Below are 25039 nucleotides of genomic sequence, written 5' to 3'. Positions count from 1 at the left end.
TCAAACTGTCAGTTGGAAGTGGTGAGAATACATCAGCTTCACTGATCCACAAGACTCCAGTGCCTTTAATTTGACCCAGACAGCTGGGCCTAACGTCTCTGGTCTGACTCCATGGCTCCAGACACAGGCTCTTTAGAGCAGACTTTATGGAAGAGGTGAAAATGGCTGCTCACATGTAGAAGAGGATATGGGCCTATGGGATCGTACAGTCCTATCCTTAATTCTGACCTCATCCAACTGACTACTGGTCAACTGTCACTGACCAATGACCAAACATGACAGTTTACACTGGGTGGGGCTTTCTCCACATATTTGCTGTTGGATGGAGCTTTAGGAGAGAACTACTACAGATTTACATTATCACTAAACTAAGAGAAAGATTGGAGTACTACTGGACTGGGATATTTGCCAATGGCAACACTGTACTATCATTATCATTTCCTTTTGTTGTATGATATTCACTGATTGCTGTATGGTGGCTTTATTCAGTTTGATTTTCAATATTTTCTTGATCTATTTTAAGTGCCATTTGACGGTCTAGTGAGTTGTGGCCCACTGTAGCACGCTCTAATGCAAGCACAAGCATTTGGCAGTGGATATTAGGGAAACCTTTTCCTTGAACCCCTTTCCCCCTAAGATGTAAATATAGACAAAATGGGAAGAAATATTTATTTGTCTCTTAAATATTTGTTTTGTTCTTTTTGGATGAGATTTCATCTGATATGTTGGCAAAAGTACTTTGGTGATTTCTCTTGTTTTGGATAATGTATTGTATTTATATATACATATCATGTGACTTTCTTTTTGTTTCAAGTTACGTCTTAGTATATACTATCTTCTGAAATTGGCAAGAGAAAACCAATAAGTGTAGGGTGATTTGTAATGTGTATTTTACATAAAAGATGAAACTGTGGAACTTTTATATTTATAAAGGCATATTAACATTAAGGCCAAGGGCTCTATTCAATTTAAAGGCAATGTTCCCACGTTAGCGGAGACTGCATTCACGGTAAACGCTGCATATGTCGGCTCAATCGGAAATAACTTTTACAGTTCTATTGCGCAATCTGTAAAGCTTCAGCGATAGATTGAATAGAGCCCTCAGTGTGTCGTAATGATGGAAATATAGGAACTATTAAAGACATGTAGTTTGGTTTTCTGAATATTTCAGACTTGAGCTCAGGCTAGCTTTGTGTTGTTTTCTTAATTTGTGGCTTGTCTTTAAATTAAACTTTTTCTTGTTAAAAATAAGTCATTGTAATGACTGTTGTCATAGAAGGGACACACAAGATGAACAGATAAAAGTATTGGTGATGAACTGCTGTATAATCAGTGGTAAGGCAACATGTCGAATCGGCTGGAAATTTACACTACATATTTTTGTCAGAGGCAATAGGACAGCCACCTGCTGAAGTACTCGACTGATGTGTTTCCTCTTATACACCACAGGGAGAACCTTGCTGTGTGCTAAGACCAAGCGAAAGAATGAACACAACAAATTATACACCATTTTATTTCCATTAATTATGAAGGTAAAGGACAAGCACTGGATCACATCTGTCCTTAGCCTACATATCATTTTCTAACTTTAAAACATATGCTCATAAGGCAGAAAAATATATAATTAAGCAATAAGGCCCAAAAATGGAGTGCCACATTGCTATTATAAACATGTTACCAACATAATTAGAACAGTAAACAAGTAGTTTTGCATCATACCTGTGGTATATTGTCTCATACCACGGCTCGAACAACCCGGTGACAAGTAGTCCAGGCCCACACAATTGCTGATATTCTCAATGCAGGATCTGGTCATAAAAACATGTATTTATTTACAACTTTCACAATACTGACACACGACTGTGCTCTGAACTGTTTCCTTTCATATGGGTTCATTTGGCATCAATATGGCTTCAGACTTCCTTACCTTTCCTCCATTATCTCCAAGGAATGTTACCACAAGTCAATTCATCAAAGTCACGATTACAGAAATATGAAGTGGAGATAAAAATGTTAATGAACTGAACACCTGTCTAGACATTGAGGCATCTGAAAACATTATTGAAGTGAACACCATCTGGCCTGGATCCCACTCATCGCTACAAAAGCTGAATATTCTAAGATAAACTAGAAATGTTTGTGGAAACTACCCTTCCTCACACTGTATACCTAAACATACTGAAAACAAGCACATGAAAAGCAAACCAATAAAGTGCTTAATTAAGCTAACATACTGAAAACAAGCACATGAAAAGCAAACCAATAAAGTGCTTAATTAAGCTAATATGCCATAAAAAAAAAACAGCATTGAAACTCAAATACAGTATATAAAGTGTCATGTCATGGCCTTCTGTCAGTCAATGAACAGGATGATATGAATAGAACAGAATGAAAAGCATCCATGAGTAATGACTGTATATCCTGATTCTGAGGCAAGTAGAAAACAGATTCATGAGCTGGTATCTTCAGAGAAGGAACCCTGTCTGGCTTTGATGCCAGTGGGTAGAAAAAATTAATAATTCACACCCCTCTCTCATCCCGGACAGCGTTCAAATGGCTAGCCTACGCGGCATGTGCAGTCAGTCAGTCCAGCATGTGTCGAGTTAGTGTTGCCGTTCTATAACTCAGTCCAGGGGCTGGGGGTCAGCGATGGGCATGGTATGCAGCACCTCATCCAGTAGCTGCAGGGCACGGTGGAGATGGATCTCAATCCAGCACGGAGTCTCCTTGATGCTCTGCCGGGGGTAGTCAGGCCCCCAGCCCTTCACAAAGCTCATCCTCAGGATACACAGCCTGCGCAGGTCGTCCACTCCTATACCTGCCGCCGCAGACAAACCTGGAGGGAGAGGGTTACAAACAAGTTACATTTTCTATTTATTTAACTAGGCCAGTCAGTTAAGAACAAATTCTTATTTACAATGACGGCCAAACCCGGATGTTGCTGGGCCAATTGTGCGCCGCCCTATGGGACTCCCAATCACGGCCGGTTGTGATGCATCCTGGATTCGAACAAGGTACTGCAGTGATACCTCTTAGACCGCTGCGCCACTCGAGCCCAGTTAGAGGGTAGTACTACATATTTGATAGAATGATTCACTACCTATATAGAGTTACATGTCTAAGGCAGTGCACACATTTAGCCATTTCTGTAAGGTCCTGAGATGCTCGGAGACAAGACAGATGGATATATTGCTTGGCAGACAGGTTAAAGGATGAATAGTCTGAAGAGAGAGACTCACTGATGGCGGGGGCGATGCCTCCTACAGAGCCAGGCCCGGGGATGTTTCCAGCCACTGCCGCTGCCTGTGCTGCGGCTGCCGCCTGTGCTGTGGCTGCCTGCTGCTGCATCTGCCTGTGGCACTGGCGCAGGTCAAACACCTGCACAGCACACAGGGAGGGTTAGGAACTACACACAATGGGGCAAACTACACACATTTTCCGACAAGATAGAACTGCCAAAGGGGGCGGAGTTCTGTTTTACTATACAGGTCTGTGAGCTTCTACTTTTAAAAATCCACCTTTGCAGAAACAAGTCTCTCACCATTGTCGCTTGCTATAGACCACCTTCTGCCCCCAGCTGTGAATTGATTGCCCACAATCTATCTTCAGACCTCGTGCTGTTAAGTGACCTAAACTGGGACATGCTTAAACACCCAGGTCATCCTACAATTTAAGCTTGATGCCCTCAATCTCACACAAATTATCAATGAACCTACCAGGTACAACCCCAAATCCGTGAACTCGGGCACCCTCATAGATATCATCCTAACCAACCTGCCCTCCAAATACACCTCTGCTGTCTTCAACCAGGATCTCAGCGATCACTACCTCATTGCCTGCGTCCGTAATGGGTCTGCGGTCAAACGACCACCCCTCATCACTGTCAAACTCTCCCTGAAACACTTCAGCGAGAAGGCCTTTCTAATCGACCTGGCCCGGGTATCCTGGAAGGATATTGACCTCATTCCGTCAGTAGAAGATGCCTGGTTAGTCTTTAAAAGTGCTTTCCTCACAATCTTAAATAAGCATGTCCCATTCAAAAAATTTAGAACCAGATATATCTCTTGGTTCACTCCAGACCTGACTGCACTTGACCAGCACAAAAACATCCTGTGGCGTACTGCATTAGCATCAAATAGCACCCACGATATACAACTTTTCAGGGAAGTTAGGAACCAATATGCACAGGCAGTTAGGAAAGCAAAGACTAGCTCTTTCAAACAGAAATGTGCATCCTGTAGCACAAACTCCAAAAAGTTCTGGGACACTAAAGTCCATGGAGAATAAGAGCACCTCCTCCCAGCTGCCCACTGCACTGAGGCTAGGAAACACTGTCACCACCAATAAATCCACAATAGTTGAGAATTTCGAAAAGCATTTTTCTACAGCTGTTTACCCCTATCCCGGTCAACAGCCCTGCACACCCCACAGCAACTTGCCCAAGCATCCCCCATTTCTCCTTCACTCAAATCCAGATAGCGGATGTTCTGAAAGAGCTGCAAAATCTGGACCCCTACAAATCCGCCGGGCTAGACAGTCTGGACCCTCTCTAAAATGATCAGCTGAAATTGTTGCAACCCCCATTACTAGCCTGTTCTACCTCTGTTTTGTATTGTCTGAGATCCCCAAAGATTGGAAAGCTGCCGCGATCATCCCCCTCTTCAAAAGGGGGAGACACTGTAGACCCAAACTGCTACAGACCTATACAGTGCCTTGCGAAAGTATGCTCTCCATCCAACCTCACTGAGCTCGAGCTGTTTTGCAAGGAGGAATGGGAAAAAATGTCAGTCTCTCGATGTGCAAAACTGATAGAGACATACCCCAAGCGACATACAGCTGTAATCGCAGCAAAAGGTGGCGCTACAAAGTATTAACTTAAAGGGGCTGAATAATTTTGCACGCCCAATTTTTCAGTTTTTGATTTGTTAAAAAAGTTTGAAATATCCAATAAATGTTGTTCCACTTCATGATTGTGTCCCACTTGTTGTTGATTCTTCACAAAAAATACAGTTTTATATCTTTATGTTTGAAGCCTGAAATGTGGCAAAAGGTCACAAAGTTCAAGGGGGCCGAATACTTTCGCAAGGCACTGTATCTATCCTACCCTGCCTTTCTAAGGTCTTCGAAAGCCAAGTTAACAAACAGATCACGGACCATTTCGAATCCTACCGTACCTTCTCCGCTATGCAATCTGGTTTCCGAGCTGGTCATGGCTGCACCTCAGCCACACTCAAGGTACTAAACAATAACATAACCGCCATCGATAAGAGACAATACTGTGCAGCTGTATTCATTGACCTGGCCAAGGCTTTGGACTCTGTCAATCACCACATTCTTATCGGCAGACTCAACAGCCTTGGTTTCTCAAATGACTGCCTCCCCTCGTTCACCAACTACTTCTCAGACAGAGTTCAGTGTGTCAAATCGGATGGCCTGTTGTCCGGACCTCTGGCAGTCTCTGTGGGTACCACAGGGTTCAATCCTCGTGCCGACTCTATTCTCTGTATATATCAATGTCGCTCTTGCGGCTGGTGATTCTCTAATCCACCTCTACGCAGACGACACCATTCTGTATACTTCTGGCCCTTCTTTGGACACTGTGTTAACTAACCTCCAGACGAGCTTCAATGCCATACAACTCTCCTTCCGTGGCCTCCAACTGCTCTTAAATGCAAGTATAACTAAATGCATACTCTTCAACAGATCGCTGCCCACACCTGCCTGTCCATCCAGCATCACTACTCTGGACGGTTCTGACTTGTGGACAACTACAAATACCTAGGTGTCTGGTTAGACTGTAAACTCTCCTTCCAGACTCACATTAAGCATCTCCAGTCCAAAATTAAATCTAGAATCAGCTTCCTATTTCGCAGCAAATCATCCTTCACTCATGCTGCCAAACATACCCTCGTAAAACTGATCCTCGACTTCGGCGATGTCATTTATAAAATAGCCTCCAACACTACTCAGCAAACTGGATGTAGTCTATCACAGTGCCATCCGTTTTGTCACCAAAACCCCATATACTACCCACCACTGCGACCTGTATGCTCTCGTTGGCTGGCCCTCGCTTCATATTCGTCACCAAACCCACTGGCTCCAGGCCATCTATAAGTCTTTGCTAGGTAAAGCCCTGCCTTATCTCAGCTCACTGGTCACCATAGCAGCACCCACCCGTAGCACGCGCTCTAGCAGGTATATTTCCCTAGTCACCCCCAAAGACAATTCCTCATTCAGCCGCCTTTCCTTCCAATTCTCTGCTGCCAATGACTGGAACGAACTGCAAAAATCACTGAAGCTTGAGACTCATATCTCCCTCACTAGCTTTAAGCACCAGCTGTCAGAGCAGCTCACAGATCACTGCACCTGTACCTCATCTGCACCTGTACCACTACCTCATCCCCATACTGGTATTTAATTTATGAAATAAATAAAATAAATAATAATAAAATAAATAAGAGGGGTTCAACTAGAGATGGGCAAATGAAATAATTTCACTATTCAAATAATATATTATGAAATTTGATATCCGGATAGTCGAAATACATTGGGGTTTTTTGTACTTATTTTCTTTAACCTGAGCACTTATTGCTGCGCGAGGGACAAGTGGTGGCACTCTGCTGTTGCAACGGGGGGAGGGGCCGGTGTGTTTGGGACGCAGGAGTGCAGGGCAAGCAGAGAGAGATGTAGAATGTATCAAAGCCGACTCATGCTAGTTAGAAAACTTCTAGCTACCATAGGTTATTTATCATCCCATCTGATAGTGCTGGTCTTGACTGCAGGTCTCGACTGCATCGATTACAGCAGTGTTTCCCAACTCCAGTACCCCCCACATGTTTGTCGCAGCCCCAGACAAACATACCTGATTTAATTAATCAAATGGCTTGATGATTAGTTGACAAGTTGAATCAGATGTGCTTGCCCCTACAGTACACATTTTTATTGTAGCTGTGGACAAGTTTTCCATTTTAATTTACCGGACATGAGAGAAATCTGCCGGACCCTTATGCATTGGGTGCGTAACCTTTAGGGTGTCCACCCGCGGTGCTCAGAATGACAGAAATCCCATGTAGATTATGGCAATTCATATTAACAGAACATGCAAGTCGATGATGCAACAATGTGCAGTCCTTACCGAATTCTGATGTGCAGAATTCAGTAAGAAGTTGGTTTTTAGATATGATCTATTCTATTGGTCAGCTTGTCGAGGTAGAAATAGACTATTCCAAACAGACTCTGGGACAGTTGTGGGAAGATAGATGCCAAATTCATACAATCAGTAGGCCTAGGTTACATTTTTTGTTGTTGTTAAAAAGCAAATGAGTCCGATGCAACAGATCAGAAAGTTTAGCTTAAAATGTTGCTGAACTATTCTTCACATTATAAGCACAGCAATGCGCACAAGGCATTAGACCATGCGCAAATGTTTGATCCATAATGCAATTAGCGGGAAAACACAGTTGTCAAAAGGGCACCACCCATGCAAGCGGTTTCATGAGACAGACGGCACCCCCTGAAAAATCAGTTTTTGATACAAAAATAATGCACTGGGCCTTTACTAGTCCTGTATTAGCAGAACAATATAACAATATAGCAATATCTTTTTATAACCCTAACGGAAACCTTGTGTTGGAGGTACTTGAGGACTGGAGTTGGGAAACACTGGATAAAAGAAGCCAGCTAGGCTAATTGGTGCTATATTTTGTTGTGCTTTCTCCCTGTCCTTGTTTACACATAACACCCATTCAGATTAAACAACCTACCTGTTGGCCTACTCCTCCTCATTAGTTAACTTTTAATTCTGTCATTTTGATTCCATCTTGCATTGATTAAATATCTCATCAACTCACTTGCTAGAAATGTAGCCTTTAAATGAATAAAGTCCCGCTTCGATTGGCCGACAAAAATAGAAATATATATGTAAGCTACTGAGCGTGCATGTCATAAGAACTACATTCAAACATTTGTTGTTTATTACATCAAATGTCATGGTATATCCTTGTATGTAACAATGTCACGTGGATAATCGAATTTAGCTTTTTAACTTTTAAAACGGGCCTTATTTGTATCTTCTCAAAAATGAATACTAAAGTCAGTTCAGATATTTGAAAAACTGTGCTCATCCAAAGGTTCAACGGTCTAAAACGTAAGGATTTTAACCATTTTTGTGAACAATCAACCTTCCATAGCAGTCAAATAACCACTGAGACACAATGCATGTAAATAATACAGATCAGAAAACATGTCCTTGTTTACTTAGGGGTGCCATTCCTCAGCAGTGAGTCTGTGGGCTGTGATTTCAAATATATTTGTCATATCCACAGAATACGCATAGTGTGTACACAGTACAATGACATATTCACTTGCAGGTAACCCTCTCAACTATACGACAAAAATAAGAATAGAAGTAATTCAAATAATAAAAAAAGTACAAAATAAAAGCTCAATGGAATACAATAAAAATATATAATATCTCACCTTGATGTAGGCGCTGGGGTAGATCTTGTGCACTGCATCTCCAGGAGCACGTCCTGCCTCCCTGTCCAAGTAATAACTCTGCACAAACACTGCATGATCACTAAGGCAACGCACCCACACGTCCCCTTCCCCTTTACACTCCAACTGCACCCCTTTACCAATGTGAAGTCTATAGAGCCAGGAAGAAAGAAGGGAAGAAGAGAAGCAAACAGAGAGACAGTATGACAAGATATTTTATCCAAAAAAAATACTTTATATTGCTATGGTACACTAATACTCTTCCAAAAATATGAATGATATAAAAAACTGAAGGGAGTGGAAGGCACTCGACTTAGCCATTTCATTTCGCAAAGACATTAAATCCTTCCTTTTTCTATGGTAGAGTACCTGGCTCTCTCGATTGCCTCTGTCCTGTGGACATTGCTGAGCTGACCCAGGCAGAAGCGGTCCCCTCCCGAGGGATCCACGTACCCGTCCACAGTCACCGTGGGGCAGCTGGCCGGAACCTTGAACGTCTCCCCAACCTGAACATCCATTTCAAAGTAGGCAATGGAACACCAGTAGTCAGGTGCTGGAACAGAACGAAAGAACCACCATCAATTGGTCTCAGTCTCTATACCGTCTACAATCCCTTCAGAAAGTATTTATACATCTTGATTATGTCCATATTGTGCTATTACAAAGTAAGATTGAAATGGATTTAATGGTCTTTTTTTGTCAACGATTTACATAAAATACTCATGTCAAAGTAGAATTGTATTTTTATATGTATGGAAAATAAATGCACTTAATCTTCATTAGATACAGTGCCTTGCGAAAGTATTCGGCCCCCTTGAACTTTGCGACCTTTTGCCACATTTCAGGCTTCAAACATAAAGATATAAAACTGTATTTTTTTGTGAAGAATCAACAAGTGGGACACAATCATGAAGTGGAACGACATTTATTGGATATTTCAAACTTTTTTAACAAATCAAAAACTGAAAAATGGGGCGTGCAAAATTATTCAGCGCCTTTACTTTCAGTGCAGCAAACTCTCTCCAGAAGTTCAGTGAGGATCTCTGAATGATCCAATGTTGACCTAAATGACTAATGATGATAAATACAATCCACCTGTGTGTAATCAAGTCTCCGTATAAATGCACCTGCACTGTGATAGTCTCAGAGGTCCGTTAAAAGCGCAGAGAGCATCATGAAGAACAAGGAACACACCAGGCAGGTCCGAGATACTGTTGTGAAGAAGTTTAAAGCCGGATTTGGATACAAAAAGATTTCCCAAGCTTTAAACATCCCAAGGAGCACTGTGCAAGCGATAATATTGAAATGGAAGGAGTATCAGACCACTGCAAATCTAGCAAGACCTGGCTGTCCCTCTAAACTTTCAGCTCATACAAGGAGAAGACTGATCAGAGATGCAGCCAAGAGGCCCATGATCACTCTGGATGAACTGCAGAGATCTACAGCTGAGGTGGGAGACTCTGTCCATAGGACTACAATCAGTCGTATATTGCACAAATCTGGCCTTTATGGAAGAGTTGCAAGAAGAAAGCCATTTCTTAAAGATATCCATAAAAAGTGTTGTTTAAAGTTTGCCACAAGCCACCTGGGAGACACACCAAACATGTGGAAGAAGGTGCTCTGGTCAGATGAAACCAAAATTGAACTTTTTGGCAACAATGCAAAACGTTATGTTTGGCGTAAAAGCACCACAGCTCATCACCCTGAACACACCATCTCCACTATCAAACATGGTGGTGGCAGCATCATGGTTTGGGCCTGCTTTTCTTCAGCAGGGACAGGGAAGATGGTTGAAATTGATGGGAAGATGGATGGAGCAAAATACAGGACCATTCTGGAAGAAAACCTGATGGAGTCTGCAAAAGACCTGAGACTGGGACGGAGATTTGTCTTCCAACAAGACAATGATCCAAAACATAAAGCAAAATCTACAATGGAATGGTTCAAAAAATAAACATATCCAGGTGTTAGAATGGCCAAGTCAAAGTCCAGACCTGAATCCAATCGAGAATCTGTGGAAAGAACTGAAAACTGCTGTTCACAAATGCTCTCCATCCAACCTCACTGAGCTCGAGCTGTTTTGCAAGGAGGAATGGGTAAAAAATTCAGTCTCTCGATGTGCAAAACTGATAGAGACATACCCCAAGCGACTTACAGCTGTAATCGCAGCAAAAGGTGGCGCTACAAAGTATTAACTTAAGGGGGCTGAATAATTTTGCACGCCCAATTTTTCAGTTTTTGATTTGTTAAAAAAGTTTGAAATATCCAATAAATGTCGTTCCACTTCATGATTGTGTCCCACTTGTTGTTGATTCTTCACAAAAAAATACAGTTTTATATCTTTATGTTTGAAGCCTGAAATGTGGCAAAAGGTCGCAAAGTTCAAGGGGGCCGAATACTTACGCAAGGCACTGTAAGTATTCAACCCAGAGTGTTAGAAGCACCTTCGGCAGCTGTAAGTCGTTCTGGGTAACTCTCTACGAGCTTTGCACACCTGGATTGTACAATATTTGCCCATTATTCTTCAAAAAAATTCTTCAAGCTCTATCAAGTTGGTTGTTGATTATTACTAGACAGCCATTTTCAAGTCTTGCCATAGATTTCCAAGCCTATTCAAGTCAAATTTGTAACTAGGCTACATTCAATGTCGTCTTTGTAAGCAGCAACTCCAGTGTATAGTGTATTGCCAATGAGAAGTGTATTGCCAATGAGAAGCATACCCATAACATAATGCAGCAACCACCATGCTTGAAAATATGAAGAGTGGTACTAGGTGATGTGTTGTGTTTGCCCCAAATATAACACCTTGTATTCAGGACAAATAATTACATTTCTTTGCCACATTTTTTGCAGTATTACTTCAGTGCCTTGTCGCAAACAGGATGCATCTTTTGGAATATTTTTATTCTGTACAGGCTTCCTTCTTTTCACTCTGTCATTTGTTAGCATTGCAAAATAACTACAATGCTGTTGATCCATCCTCAGTTTTCTCCTATGACAACCATTAAACTCTAACGGTTTTAAAATCAACACTGGCCTCATGGTTAGAGCGGTTTCCTTCCTCTCCGGCAACTGAGTTAGGAAGGGTGCTTGTATCTTTGTAGTAACTAGGTTTATTGACACCATCCAAAATGTAATTATTAACTGCACAATACTCAAAGGGATATTAAATGTCTGCTTCTTTTTTACCCATCTACCAATAGGTGCCCTTCTTTGCAAACCATTGGAAAACCTCCCCGGTCTTTGTGGTTGTGCTTGAAATTCACTGCTCAACTGAGGGACCTTACAGATAATTGTATGTGTGGAGTAGAGATGAGGTAGCCATTAAAAAAATAATGTGAAACACTATTGCACACAGAGTGAGTCCATGCAACTTATTATGTAACTTGTTATGCACATTTGTACTCCTGAACGTTAAGCTTGCCATAACAAAAGGGTTGAATACTTATCGACAAGACATTTCAGCTTTTCATTTGTTTAAAAAAATAATAATGTAAAAACATAATTCCACTATGACATTATGGGGTGTTGTGTGTAGGCCAGTGAAAAACATCTAAATGTAATCAATTTTAAATGTAGGCTGTAACACCACAAAACGTGGAATAAGTCAAGGGGTGTGAATACTTTCTGAAGGCACTGTATTTCACACCTCATGCCGGATCAGATGGGGACACATACTCTCTGAATAACATTGCACACAGACTCACCAGGGTGATTGGATATGGGGGTCTGGAATGCAATCTCATTATGCGAGAGCCCTGGAAGAGAATGGCAGGTAAATAAGACAACAATCCAGAGAATGGTGCTGTTTGTACTGCTCGTGCTAAATGAACAAAAAAATGTATGTTGAATGGCATAAGTACAAATTCACATAATTTCTGGAAAATAGCTCTCATTTCACAAGACCATAATCTTTGTTACATGAAATCAATGTTAGCTTGTTGCTTTGTGGGAGACAACATATGTTAGGCTCAGATGTTGGCGGCAGCACCACTAGCTGTATACCCAGAGAGGGGGCCAACACAGCCACTCACAGTAGTGTGGGGTGTTGGGCATGGGTTGGTGGTGCTGCAGGTGCCCATTCTGGTGGTGAGGCACTGAGGGGGAGAAGTTCCCGTTTCTCAGCCAGCCTGAGGTGGCACCTGAAAGCAGAACAATCACCCGTTGCGTCAGACCATCAATATAGCAAGAAAAGACCTAGCTTTGAACTAACCACAACTCAAAATCACACTTGACACATACATAGGTTACAGTCACAGGGGTGAGAGGAATTCTATAACTGACCGAGGAGGAATGAACCCGCTGGAGATGCAATGTGGTAATGCTGAAAAGCTTTTTTGAGAGAAGAAAAATGTTGAGAACGTCCAGGTTCTGAGAAGTTAATAGGGTTACTGTGAAAAGCAGCAGGGAGGAAATATGAAGGCTGTTATGGTATATGGAGGGCGGATGAATGTGAGTGCTACCTGTAATGGTTGCTTGTAAGTGCAGGTCATTTCTGTAATTGCTAATAGCATAGGCAGTGAGAGTTATATTTAGGCTGATGAATGCAGGTGCCCACTCCCTTTAAAGGTCAACTTGCCCTTAGAATCAACTTCTCTGGTTTTAAATGGCCTGTGGGGCATCAATACGAGTCAGAAATACACGTGTCAAAATTGACTACAAAGTGGAAATATGCTAATTTTTGTCCTAAATTCAGTCTCGTACAAAGTCAGACTCGTACTGAGTTTTGTAAATCAATTCGTCACGACTTACTGGAGAGTTGGGGATATGGATTATGATCATGCCCACTTTCTCAGTGCACACTAACATGAGAGAAGCATCTGTGCTGACTGTGCTCAGCTGTGCGCTCTATCCAATCATAGAGCCAGAACCTCCAGACAGTGTGATGGACCTGGGCTGCGTTCAGTACTTGTTTACGTTCTGGCATATTCAATTGAATGGAAACGGTGCTGTACTGAACGACCAGTTGAAAAACTGGGAGGTGTTGGGTTGTGGAACGCCATCAGCGTGGCCATCGCCCTTTAAGTACATCACTTATTGCCTCAAGCCACGCCCACCAAACGTACATCAAAGTCTGTTGTAGAACGTGCAAGAACGTTTTGGGGAAACGTGTCGTTCAGCACAAACTGTTCCGCAACATAGTAAACGTTCAAGCAAACTGAACGCACCCCTGGGCCTGGTTTCCCAAAAACATCTTATGGCTAAGTTCATCATTAGAACCTTAGTAGCAGCATCATTAAATCTCTGTGGTGTTTCCCAAAACCAGCGTAACTAAAGCTGCACTTGTTATTTATCGACTGCCTCAGACCACTCGTAGAACAGCTAAGTGCGTCGTTAGATAAAGATCTCCGCTAAACATAAAATCAAGAGGTTTGTCTGACTGTGAAGGCTGATAACTTCTGAACAGGGTTGACTACAAAGTCGCCAAAGTCTTTACAATGGTTACAAAAAAAGTGAAGGATGACTAGATGCTTCAAATGAAAACCGAGATGACTGCATTCAAATATATTTAGGCTACACGGGCCTATAATATATTTTTATATATTTCAATCACTTTCATGTTCAATCAATTGAGCACTATTGTGCCAATAGGCTACTGTCAAATTTCTTGCCTCAAAATATTTGTTGGGTAGCCTTGAATAATAAGCCACCTTGATATTTACAGCCATAGGTGATAGCGCTCTAGAAACTGATCCGTCATTATTGTGAAGCAATTATAATGTTAAAAGGTAAGATTTGAATGAATAAAGCTGATCCGAGAGCAGTGATGGTTTTATTTTCTATCCTCGAAGTATCTAACAACGCACTTAAAGAACGTTCTCTGCATGGTGTTTTGGGAAATGCACGTTACATCTTCGGCCGTTGTAGGAACAATGCATCGTTAAAACAAGTGATGCCCCAAATACACATCGTAACATATTTAATTTAAGCAATAAGACACGAGGGGGTGTGCTATACAGCCAATATATTTTTCCACCAACTGTTGTGTCGTCAGCGAACTTAATGATGGCGTTGGAGTTGTGCTTGGCCACGCAGTCGTGGGTGAACAGGGAGTACAGGAGGGGCCCCGGTGTTGAGGATCAGTGTGGCAGGCATTGCCGCCTACCCTTACCACCTGGGGACGGCCCGCCAGGAAGTCCATGATCGAGTTTCAGAAGGTGTTTAGTCCCAGGATCATTAGCTTAGTGATGAGCTTTGAGGGCACTATGGTGTTGAACGCTGAGCTGTTGTCAATGAACAGCATTCTCACATTGGTGTTCATTTTGTCCAATTGGGAAAGGGCAATGTGGAGTGCGATGGCGATTGCGTCATCTGTGGATGCCTTTTGCAGTGGGTCTAGGGTTTCTGGGATGATTGTGTTGATATGAGCCATGACCAGCATTTCAAAGCACTTCATGGCTCCCGACCTGAGTGCTACAGGGCAGTAGTTATTTAGGCAGGTTACCTTCGTTTTCTTGGGCACAGGGACTATGGTGGTCTGCTTGAAACATGTAGGTAATACAGACTCGGTCAGGAAGAGGTTGGAAATGTCAGTGAAGACACTTGCCAGTTGGTCCCCTCTGTATACACATCCTGGTAATCCGTCTGGCCCCATGGCCTTGTGAATGTTGACTTGTTTAAAGGTCTTGCTCACATCGACTATGGAGCGCGTTATCACACATTCGTCCTGAACAGCTGGTGCTCTCATGCATGCTTGCCTCGAAGCGAGCATAAAAGGCATTTAGCTCATCTGGTAGGCTTGCTTCGCTGGGCAGCTCGCGGCTGGGTTTCCCTTTGTGATCCGTAATACTTTGCAAGCCTTGCCACATCTGACGAGGGTGAGGGAGAGCTTTGTATGCATCTCTGTGTGTGAAGTAAAGGTGTTCTAGAGTTTATTTTCCTCTGGTTGCACATGCTGGTAGAAATTAGGTAAGTCTGCCTGCATTAAAGTCCCCGGTGCATTTTCTTGTTTACTTATGGCCTTATACAGCTCGTTGAGTGCGGTCTTAGTGCCAGTATCGGTTTTGTGGTGGTAAATAGACAGCTATGAATAATATACATTTAAACTCATAGTAGATAAGTGTGGTCTACAGCTCATCATGAGGTACATTTCCTCAGACGAGCAATACCTCCAAGACTTCTTTAATAGGATAGTAGTATAGTAGGATAGTCTCAATCATAGATCCTCCAGTTTATTTTCCAGTGATTGCACGTTGGCCAATAGAACAGATGGTAAAGGCAGTTTACCCACTTGCCAACGAATTCTCACAAGGCACCCCGACCTCTGCCCCCTGTATTTCCATCTTTTCTTGACACGAATGATGGGAATTTGGGCCTGGTCTTGGGGAAGCAGTATATCCTTCCTGTCGGATTCATTAAAGAAAAGTATTGTATCTGGTATTGTATTAAATTTGGAGGGCTGAGTGTGGGTGCTTACTGTGATGGTATGTGGCACTCTGTGCCAGGGGATAGCCGTTCTGCTGTGAGCTCTGTCCCTGTGCTGGGCCTGGCCCTGAGGATAGCTGCCGCAGACCTTCACTGATATGGCACCCTGACAGAAGGCTACTGGACTGGGCTATAGGGACAGAAGCAGGACGGGCCAGGGTGGGTGGGTATGGAAAACAATAAGCACACACAGCCAAACACAAACACACATACATACACCACGATACAGACACACACACAAACAAAAGTCATCAGGAATGACACATCTGAAAAACTTCTCAGCATGACCTGGGGTATGACTTGGGGTACGAGGGATCCACTGTGTCCTGTATTTATGTCAGAAGCTTATTCACTACAAAATTAAACTTTACATTTAAAGGGAGTAATGAACTACAAGACAGGGGAGGGTTAAACACAACACAGTGTCTCACTTGAAGCTCCAGCAGCGAGGCTGGAGAAGGCAGAGGTGGAGGCTGAGCTGCTGCCCTCGGGGGAAGGGAGCAGGGCCGGGCTGCTGAACTCCTGGGGACCCCCCGGTCTGGAGGGTTGGTGCTGGATGGTCTGATGGTGGCTGTCCGCGCCGGAGTGAGATGGCTGGTTCTCAAATTCATACTCATCTTTGACCATGAGTGTGCCTGGTAGGGCAGGTAGGGTGAGAGGGTTGAGGTTTTGGGGAACTTCACTTTAATCCTCCATTGTGAACTGCAAATTACTAGTACAGAGCGAGAGTCTCCCTTACCTGAGCTTGAAAGAGTCAGTCCTGAAAGGTCTGTGAAGAGAAGTAGAAGGACACAAATGAGATCCAACTTAGAATTCAAAGGAAAAGTCAGAGGGGCTAAACAACAGTATTCAAGAGAGGAGAAAATAAATCCCACTCACCAATCCCTGGTGATACCACCCTCTCGTAGTGGTATGGGTTAACACACACATTGTCAGCTTTGAGGTCAAAAGCAAACTGGCAGTATTTCACATGCTTCAGTTCATTTTTGTGCAGGTCAGGCCACCGCCACAGTCTTGCATAGATCACATGGGGGAAGCCTTTACGCCCCGCAACCTGAGCAGAGATGAGGAGACAAGAGTTATGAACATATTACACTTGCATTACAGGACTGCTGTACTATCTCCTCTCTATCACCAAGGTGGAATTCATTAGACACCAAAGGGACTGAAACAGTGAGGGACGATCAGAACTTGTCCAATAAGAAACGCTCTTTTTCATTTTAAGTTGCAAAATGTTTTACTTCGGGATGCCCTAATGAATGACCAAGCTACCACATTACCTGCAGGCGTCCATCCAGGGTGCGCTGTATGGTGACACACTTGCTGGGGTGAGCTCCGTTGGTGGTGATGGCTGTGATTAAAGAATCTAGCTCATCTTTCTTCTCCTTCAGTTTCTTAACAAGGCTCTCAATGGCTCGCTTGGCGAAGGTCTCGCTCTCTCCACCCTGTCTGTGGCACATCAGGCTGTGCACGATGCTCAGACAAGCGTCATTGCTTGTGGGGGTGTTTGTGATCGACATCTTGCTCACCGTTCCAGTCTCTATAACTTGGAGTTCAATCTTAAGGAGGCTTCCAGTTCAGTCGTCACTCCAGATCAATGAGTCAAAAACACATTTTCTGAAACCTTTTGCCTGGGTTAGAATGGAATGTGTCCCCTTCACTCTACAGGTGGGGTGTACAGGACAGACTGCAGTGAAGGAGCAAGAAAATAACGTTAGAGCACTACCGTACTATCAATGCATAGAAGCATTGACTGGCAGCAAATTAATAATGCCACCATGTTTAGTTATCTAGCAAGCAAACGTTAGCACCACAAACTTAGCTAGCTACTTTCCTACACAATCTTAGCTAGGTAGTTTCAAAAATATTACTTACAAAAGCTAAATATTTTGCATAAAATTCCTCGTTTTAACGTTAGCTAACGCAAATACCCAGCTTACTGGCTAAATAGCTATGGTTAACGTTTACATATGTAACAGCATAATACGCTAGCTAGCTAGCTACAGTAGTAGGCTCGCTTAAAATCAAAAAACGACGTGCCCCGTGTGGATAAGTTGTAGCTAATAGTCAGTGTAGCTGAAATTACCATTTCAAAAAAAAAATGCTAATACTTTCTCGTAGCAAACCTAAAATGTTATTATCGTTGAACTAGTTAGCTTGCTCGCCGACAACAAAACCAGTGTTCTTTGAATCGAAGTTCGAGCCAATACTTGACTATCTTCTAATTCTGAGATATGCTGCGACTCTTTGATGTTTCTCAATTGTGCCAGTGGCGAAACAAGACAAACAATGGTCGAAATATACTGACTGGTAAACAATGCTAAAGCGCTAGCTACGAAAATAAACAATTCCCTCTCTCCCTGCAACGCCCTCGCGACTCCAGTACAAATGTGCAATGGGGTGCATTGCTCCAGTGCTACTCATATCAGCAGGGGGAGCATGTTCTGTGAGTTCAGAGAACCAGGCTGGGCAGCAAAAAACATGGCCCTAGTTCCGTTTTGATTTCTTATCGGTGTGTTCATTCTGTTTTCCATTCATGACAAACACATGTCATTTATACAATATTAATGTAATTTTCACCTGCAGCTGTCCTACAAACTCATGTCCTACAAACTCATGTAGAAGTGTTCATAAGTCCCATAAATTAGGTTTGAGTAACCAAGATGTGCCTTCATGAGTCAATCTCTCCTCCTGGTTTATAACCTACAAGTGTAATTAGTTTCCAAGTAAATGTACCATATACCTATGTGCTTATCCAACATTCTGGAGATTTCATCTGGCATTTCATTCAACAACACCATATGCCAACCGTGTCTTCGTGCTGCAAAACAAATAAAGTTTATTTTTCCTCAAAATAATTAATTTCCACAGGATGCAATAAGTCTACTGAACTTTCACATGCACATCAAATTTACTAAATAAATAACCATCACCTTTCAAGTCATGAATAAATACTCTGAAATAATATCTGTAACAACTCAATAGCTATTAGGTACAGTATACAGTATAGTTTTGATTAACAAATGCATGGCAGTGAAAAGCAAATCTTGACTGAGAACCAAGTCCAGTTGGTTTAAAAGTTCAGCGTGATTCCATAGAGGTTGTCTCTCTTCAGTCCGCTGACAGCAGAAGAGGAGTGGTGATGTGACATGTTTTTTTTCCATCTGTACTGCAGGCAACACCATGATAAGGGCCCCAGAGTATCCATGCCAGAGAAGGGAAGTGGGAGTGTTTGGGGCCAGGCAGTGGTGAATAGAGAGAGACTGGCCAGTAAACAGAGGCTGGCTGGGGGGTGTATTGAATGTTCCATAGAGATTGTTGGTGTTGGGGCCCAGGAATCTGACAGCACACTCTCCCTACTGCTCTCCACTTGGAATGGTTTCTCATCCTGAGTGATGGTCTACACGTCTCCAGGCCCTAACACCTCCTTATCACCAATGCTTGCATTGCATGTGGCTCTAGAAGGATGTGTGATGGTGGGGTGGTAGAGGGTGTGAGTCGGACTGAGGCAGATAGATTAGCCCAATAATAAGTGGGCAGAAATTATTTAAAACATTCATTTGGTTCCATGGACATGGACAGTATATTATGTATTCAGGAAAAATAACTTTTTTCTGGCAAACTTAATCTAAGGCTTTGTACATCATCTGTACCTTTTTGCTTCTGCTTTCTCCAAATGTAGAGGTATGACATTTTGCAGAGACATAAAGTCATCTGCAAGAAAAAAATGAAATGAAAAAGCCATAACACCTTCTAAATTGTTCACCCTTTGATTTCACATTCTCTGACCTGATATGACACTCCTCTTGAAAGGTTTTAATATATATTTTTTAATTTAAAAAAATATATATTTTTATACCGAATACAAACAACCACTTACAGATGCACACAAACAACGACTAAATCTCTACTGCCCAGAACCACATGCTCTCATCTCCATCCCTAGTGCCTGCGTTATTGTTGCCACATGGCCTTAAATTGTACCAATTCACTTTTCTCGTTTGCCCTTGCTATTTCAATATTTCCATAATAAATAATTTGATTTTTCCATTGTGTTAATGATGGTGGATTAATTGATTTACAAGTATTTTATTTAATAAAATTCAAGATGAGTGATGAGAGGAGGCCATTTGGGTATCTCAATACACCTCCATATGCCATGTCTTGAAATATGCAGCAGATTAAAAGTAAATTTACATTGTAATACTTCAGACACCCAACTTTCTAGCTCTGCTCACAATTTCTGGATATTATAGCATAACCCAGACAGAATGGATTATTGAATCATTGTTAGTTTTACACTTCAGACCTGACTCTGCCGTTATGCTGTGGAATTTGTGAAAGTTGTCTATTCTATAATAACATTCTATATTCAAGGTTGCTCTGATGTCCAAAATATTTCAAATCGACATTTTGTGATATATAGCTTTTAAATTGCATGTATTTGAAACTATACATTGGTCAGTCCAAAATTACTTTTTTTACTTCTGTCATGGAAATAAAATGTATTTTCTGTTACCAAGTCATTTCTGGTTTATATGCCTTTGGTTTTCCATGTTTCCAGTGAATTCAGAAAAGCTATCCACGATTATTCCATAATGTTAATTTCCTTCCATATTGTTCTAGTGTTCTTAACTATGAAGTTGTTCATGTTCTTAGCTTTATCCTTAGAAAATAGACAAGTAAACAGATTCTGGGGATAAGCATGCTCATCTTCAATATGCACCCATTGTTCCTCTTTAGTGCATTTAACTATATGCGGCAAGTAAAAGCCTTGCTTTGCGAGTTAATACAATATTCCAAGTCTGGAAGGTTAAAAACCACCCTTAGAATTAGGTAGATGTAAAACCTACCTTTTTATTCTATGAATTTATTAGCCCATATAAAGTATGTTATGACCGAGTATACTTTTTTAAAGAATGTCTTCGGTAGGGTAATTGGTATTACCGAAAATAAATATCAAAACTTTTGGAGCAATGCCATTCTTGAAAGGTTTTTCATATGGCAGTTGCATTGGATCAATACCATTTTGCACAATGCCACTCTATTCAAATCTATGCAAGATTAACTTTTGTAGTGAACATGTATTCTTGGCTTGTCCACAGGCCTTGGTAAAAGACGACCTCAAACAAAGTTGCATTCCCATAATACATTTCTGGAACACATGTTTTTCTATAATACATTTCATTTCACATTTTATGACATCTAGTCCATCATGGAAGCACTCATATTTGAAATATCAGACACCATTCATCCTGCGCTCTTTTAGAATGAGCATCTGTCTTTGCATGTAGAATATACGGTTATATTTATGTAACAGCATGTATATATACTGGGCATGCAGGAGTGATCTGTTCTGTTTTTCTGTCATTTAAACCAAGAGAGTTTTGTGCATAGCTGACAGTACATACCAACAAATCGTCACGATTAAAGTCAAATGTAAGATGACAAACATATACAAACTATAAAGAACAGCATAATATTCACATTCAAATCTTTTTTGTGTTTCTCTTTTGTTTTTACAAAATCACATTATATTGCTGGCATTGTAAAATAGCATTTTATATCATCTCCATATACTAACAAATGTACTTTCACAAATGACAAATTTCCATCATATAATGCACCCTTTTGCTCTGTCATCTTTCTATTTACTCCTCCCTGTTTATCTTTATCTTAAAATGTAGTTGAAGCTGCGTGTTCATTAGATACTGTAAATATAAATTATTCATGCCCTACTATATATCAGTTACTAGCGCACAAAGCAAGTATCCTTGATGCTTGTGGAAATGGATTATTATTTTCAAATCGGCACTTTTGATCTGGATTTCTTCTTTGATAGTGAAACTGAGGACCACTCAGTCTATGCTAATCCAAAGTCTCTATAATTCTCTCCTGCACCTTTAGTCAGTTCTATGACTATCTACAGCCGCACTCTGCCACCACCATGCCCTCGTACTTGTGCATGTAGGTGACCACTCCTCCATCCTCGTAAAGGAGTGAGATGGGCTCTAGCTTGGTGGGAACACAGCAGGCTGGTGACACCTTCTGTGGAATCTTACTGCTCAGCCGAGTCTGGACAATGGCATGCTTGGTAGGCGAGACCTCAGAGGTCATAGGGTAGCTGCATACACCATTGCACTCGTAGGCTTCATAGCCCATGGGCTGTATGACCCAGGTATCCCAGCCAATGTCCTTAAACTCCACATAGAGAGGGATCTTCTTACAGGGATCACCCTTGGCGTTGCGGCGGATTCGGGGAGGAGTGTCGTAATAGAGGTTGGAGTGCAGTTGCATGAGAGTCTCCTCATCCAGCTCCACTCCATCCGTGTTCCTAGCATCGCTCCCAGCCTGGTCCCCCCGGTTCCCGTGTGGACTCAGCTCCAGGTCAGCCGGCACATCGTTCTCATGTTCCATCATCCGGTTGAGCTCCCCCTTGTCCTCCTCACGATGTTCTCTGCTTTGATCATCTGAGAAGACAATCACCACTGGCTTGTGTTTCTCATCCAAGCCCATGTCAACATACACATCGACCAACTCTTTCTTTCCAGCCTCTTTTCTGACTTCCTGGCGGGTCTTCCCACCTTTGCACCTCAGACTTGCAATGTGGACCTCCAGTCGGTGGGTGGAGCTCTCTGCCTTCCGCCAAAGGTTGACCTGATTGGTCAGGTCGAAGGTGACCCAGACATCGTCTTTACCATAGACATGCCGTGTTGCCAGCTCCTCCATTTCCTCAATTTCGTCTGTCTCCTGCTCATTCCTTCTCCTGTCCCTCCCCTCTTCTTTCCTCCAGTGCCCCCCCTCGTGTATCTTGTAAACAGTCACCTTGCGGTCAAGGCCGGCAAAGTGTCTGCGGTCCTTCTGGACCAGGGTGTAAAGGCGAAGCTCGGCGGTGAGGATGTGCTCGTGGTGGGGGATGGAGATGTTGAACAGCAGGGGGTGTCTCCTCACGCCCCTGACCGTCACACTGTAGGGGGAGGAATCTGGAATTAAAATATCAATGAAGGTCTGAATTGGGTTTAGACTTCAATTGGATTTAATCAATTTGAAATGAAATAATGCATCAATAATAAGGGTTTCATTTTAGCTCTTTTGTTAATGGTTAGATTTTATTGCAATCATATCATCTGACTTCAAGAAGAGGAAATTGTTAGAAGAGGCAACTGTTAAACCAATTTCAATTCAATAAAAGTTTCTTTAAGGGCAAATAAAATGTTTTATTCTTGTCAATTTAGGGCTAAAGTTCATAAAACTTGCTTTAAAGTCAATCTCAGTTAACCTGAGCCCAAAACAAAAAGTGATTTACAGTTACAGTCAAATATTAACTCCTCTAAAAGAAAACAAACAGCTGTGTATACCTTTTGACATACTAAATTGTATTAGTCAATATATTGTATAATGCTATAGTTCTCAAATTAAACAAAACTCATTTGAGTGGCTTTTCATGTTAGCTCAATTAACAATTAATAATATCAAAAGATACATTTTCAGGATGATAAAAATAAGAAAATGTCAAACAAAAATAAAAAATGTCTTCAGACAAATAGAAGTAAGTGTTCTACCTTCATTCTTGAAACTACGCACTATGTTGGCAGAGGGCACCGCTGTGTGATCGTTGGCAAAGCGGTTGTACAGTTCCAGCATGTATTCTGGTGGCTCTTTACGGGTGGCACGGGGCCTTGCCCGGGCCTCCAGCTCTGTGAGGTTCAACGTAGACAGAAACTGACCCAGAGAGTCCTGCATGTCCAGCTCTACATCCTGATCCTGCTCCAACATGGAGGTATCCACCAGACCCCTGGCCCCAGGGCCCCGTCGAGGCTCCTCAGGGGACAAGATGGGACTGCCCTGGCTCCAACCAGGCAGTAGCAGGGGCAGGAGGCTAAGAGAGTAGATGTATCCCAGTATGGAGAACACTGGAGCGACCATGACTGAATGACTCAAGGGCAGGTTCAGGTCCAAAGGATGAGTATCAAATATAGAAATATGAAAGGATCCTTAGCAGAGGACACCTGCGGAACAGTTCCCCCCTATCCAGCTGCAGTTTGTCTCGGTTGGGGCTGAAAGGGTGGTGTGTGGGTCGAGGGAAAACAGCTTTGTCCTTGTTGATCTTGTGATCGGGTGCAGAGGGCAGGGTGAGATGTGTTGTCCACCCCACTGTGCTGACATGTTTGGAGATGTCACTAGGGCTCTGCTCGCCCCCTGCCTCTCTCCGGGCCCGCCAGCCTGCTGACGACCTCTAACTCCAACTCCACTCATCTTCTATCTACTACTTTCTCTATGCATGCTTTTCTCTGGCTGTTCGCGGGCCACTGCTGAGGGGAGACTTGCTTTGTACACATCATTTTCTGCTTGAATGATCTTTTATGAAGAATCCACCTGAGAACATGTTGCTTAATGCTTGTAGGACAAACTATATATTTCTTTACAACGTCTGAGCGAGGGCACTAGATATCAGCATACATGCATTTTCAGAGTAACCTCTGAAAAGTGAGTCAGAACCACTGTCATTGACAAGCTAATGCAGTGCTACAGGTGTTCCACAAGAGGTCAGAGTACATCGATCCATGACAGTGCTTTCCTTTGTTGAGTTCACTGTATAGGGAAAGCGAGATACCTCATTAGTTGTAGAACTGAATGCCTTCAAGTGAAATGTGTCTTCTGCATTTAACCCAACCCCTCTGAATCAGAGAGGTGCAGGGGGCTGCCTTAATTGATCAACATCCATGTCTTCAGCACCCAGGGAACAGTTAACTGCCTTGCTCAAGGGCAAAAATACATATTTGTACCTTGTCAGCTCGGGGATTTGATCCAGCAACCTTCCGGTTACTAGCCCAACACTCTAACCGCGAGGCTATCTGCCACCCTATAGTATATTGGTTACAACAAAATGCTTATCAGTAGTTCTAATATTCAACAATGAATTTCCATACATTTCCTGATTAGATGTTTCAGCGACATTTATTGATTAGATGAAAAATAAATTAATTTAATAAGCATACTCTAAAATCTGCAAGACCAATTACAAAGCTTTGATATCTCTTGGTGAGGTATTATTGATTGATTGACATCTCACAGCTGATTTTAATGAAGCCCTCTGCGCTGCCTAATGACAGCCTCT

General features: G+C 42.3%; 2 protein-coding genes across 5 annotated transcripts; both read right to left on the bottom strand.

The window, feature by feature from the left end:
• Positions 1 to 1497: 1497 nt before the first annotated feature.
• On the bottom strand, positions 1498 to 18742 carry smad4a (SMAD family member 4a). 4 transcript variants are annotated; one of them, XM_024380789.1, is made up of 12 exons: positions 18665 to 18742; positions 17202 to 17608; positions 16801 to 16975; positions 16661 to 16690; positions 16353 to 16556; positions 15914 to 16051; positions 12531 to 12638; positions 12204 to 12254; positions 8866 to 9049; positions 8479 to 8647; positions 3240 to 3378; positions 1498 to 2836 (listed from the first exon to the last, which is right to left on the bottom strand). In XM_024380789.1, exons 2-12 carry the CDS (start codon positions 17439 to 17441, stop codon positions 2625 to 2627), a joined length of 1650 nt encoding a protein of 549 aa, XP_024236557.1. In that variant the 5' UTR covers positions 17442 to 17608; positions 18665 to 18742; the 3' UTR covers positions 1498 to 2624. The 4 variants fall into 4 exon arrangements, with proteins under 4 accessions (XP_024236557.1, XP_024236555.1, XP_024236554.1 ...); XM_024380787.2 differs by lacking the exon at positions 18665 to 18742 and adding an exon at positions 17797 to 18365; XM_024380786.2 differs by lacking the exon at positions 18665 to 18742 and adding an exon at positions 18008 to 18365.
• LOC112219494 (bone morphogenetic protein 10-like) lies at positions 18737 to 24123 on the bottom strand. Its single transcript, XM_024380791.2, has 2 exons — positions 23484 to 24123; positions 18737 to 22904 (listed from the first exon to the last, which is right to left on the bottom strand). The coding sequence occupies exons 1-2, from the start codon at positions 23845 to 23847 to the stop codon at positions 21841 to 21843; spliced, it is 1428 nt and encodes a 475-aa protein (XP_024236559.1). The 5' UTR covers positions 23848 to 24123; the 3' UTR covers positions 18737 to 21840.
• Between the last annotated feature and the right edge of the window lie 916 nt (positions 24124 to 25039).

This window comes from Oncorhynchus tshawytscha, linkage group LG20, assembly GCF_018296145.1.
Source record: "Oncorhynchus tshawytscha isolate Ot180627B linkage group LG20, Otsh_v2.0, whole genome shotgun sequence".
Taxonomy (NCBI): Eukaryota; Metazoa; Chordata; class Actinopteri; order Salmoniformes; family Salmonidae; genus Oncorhynchus; species Oncorhynchus tshawytscha.
This window is presented reverse-complemented; position numbering and strand designations above follow the sequence as displayed.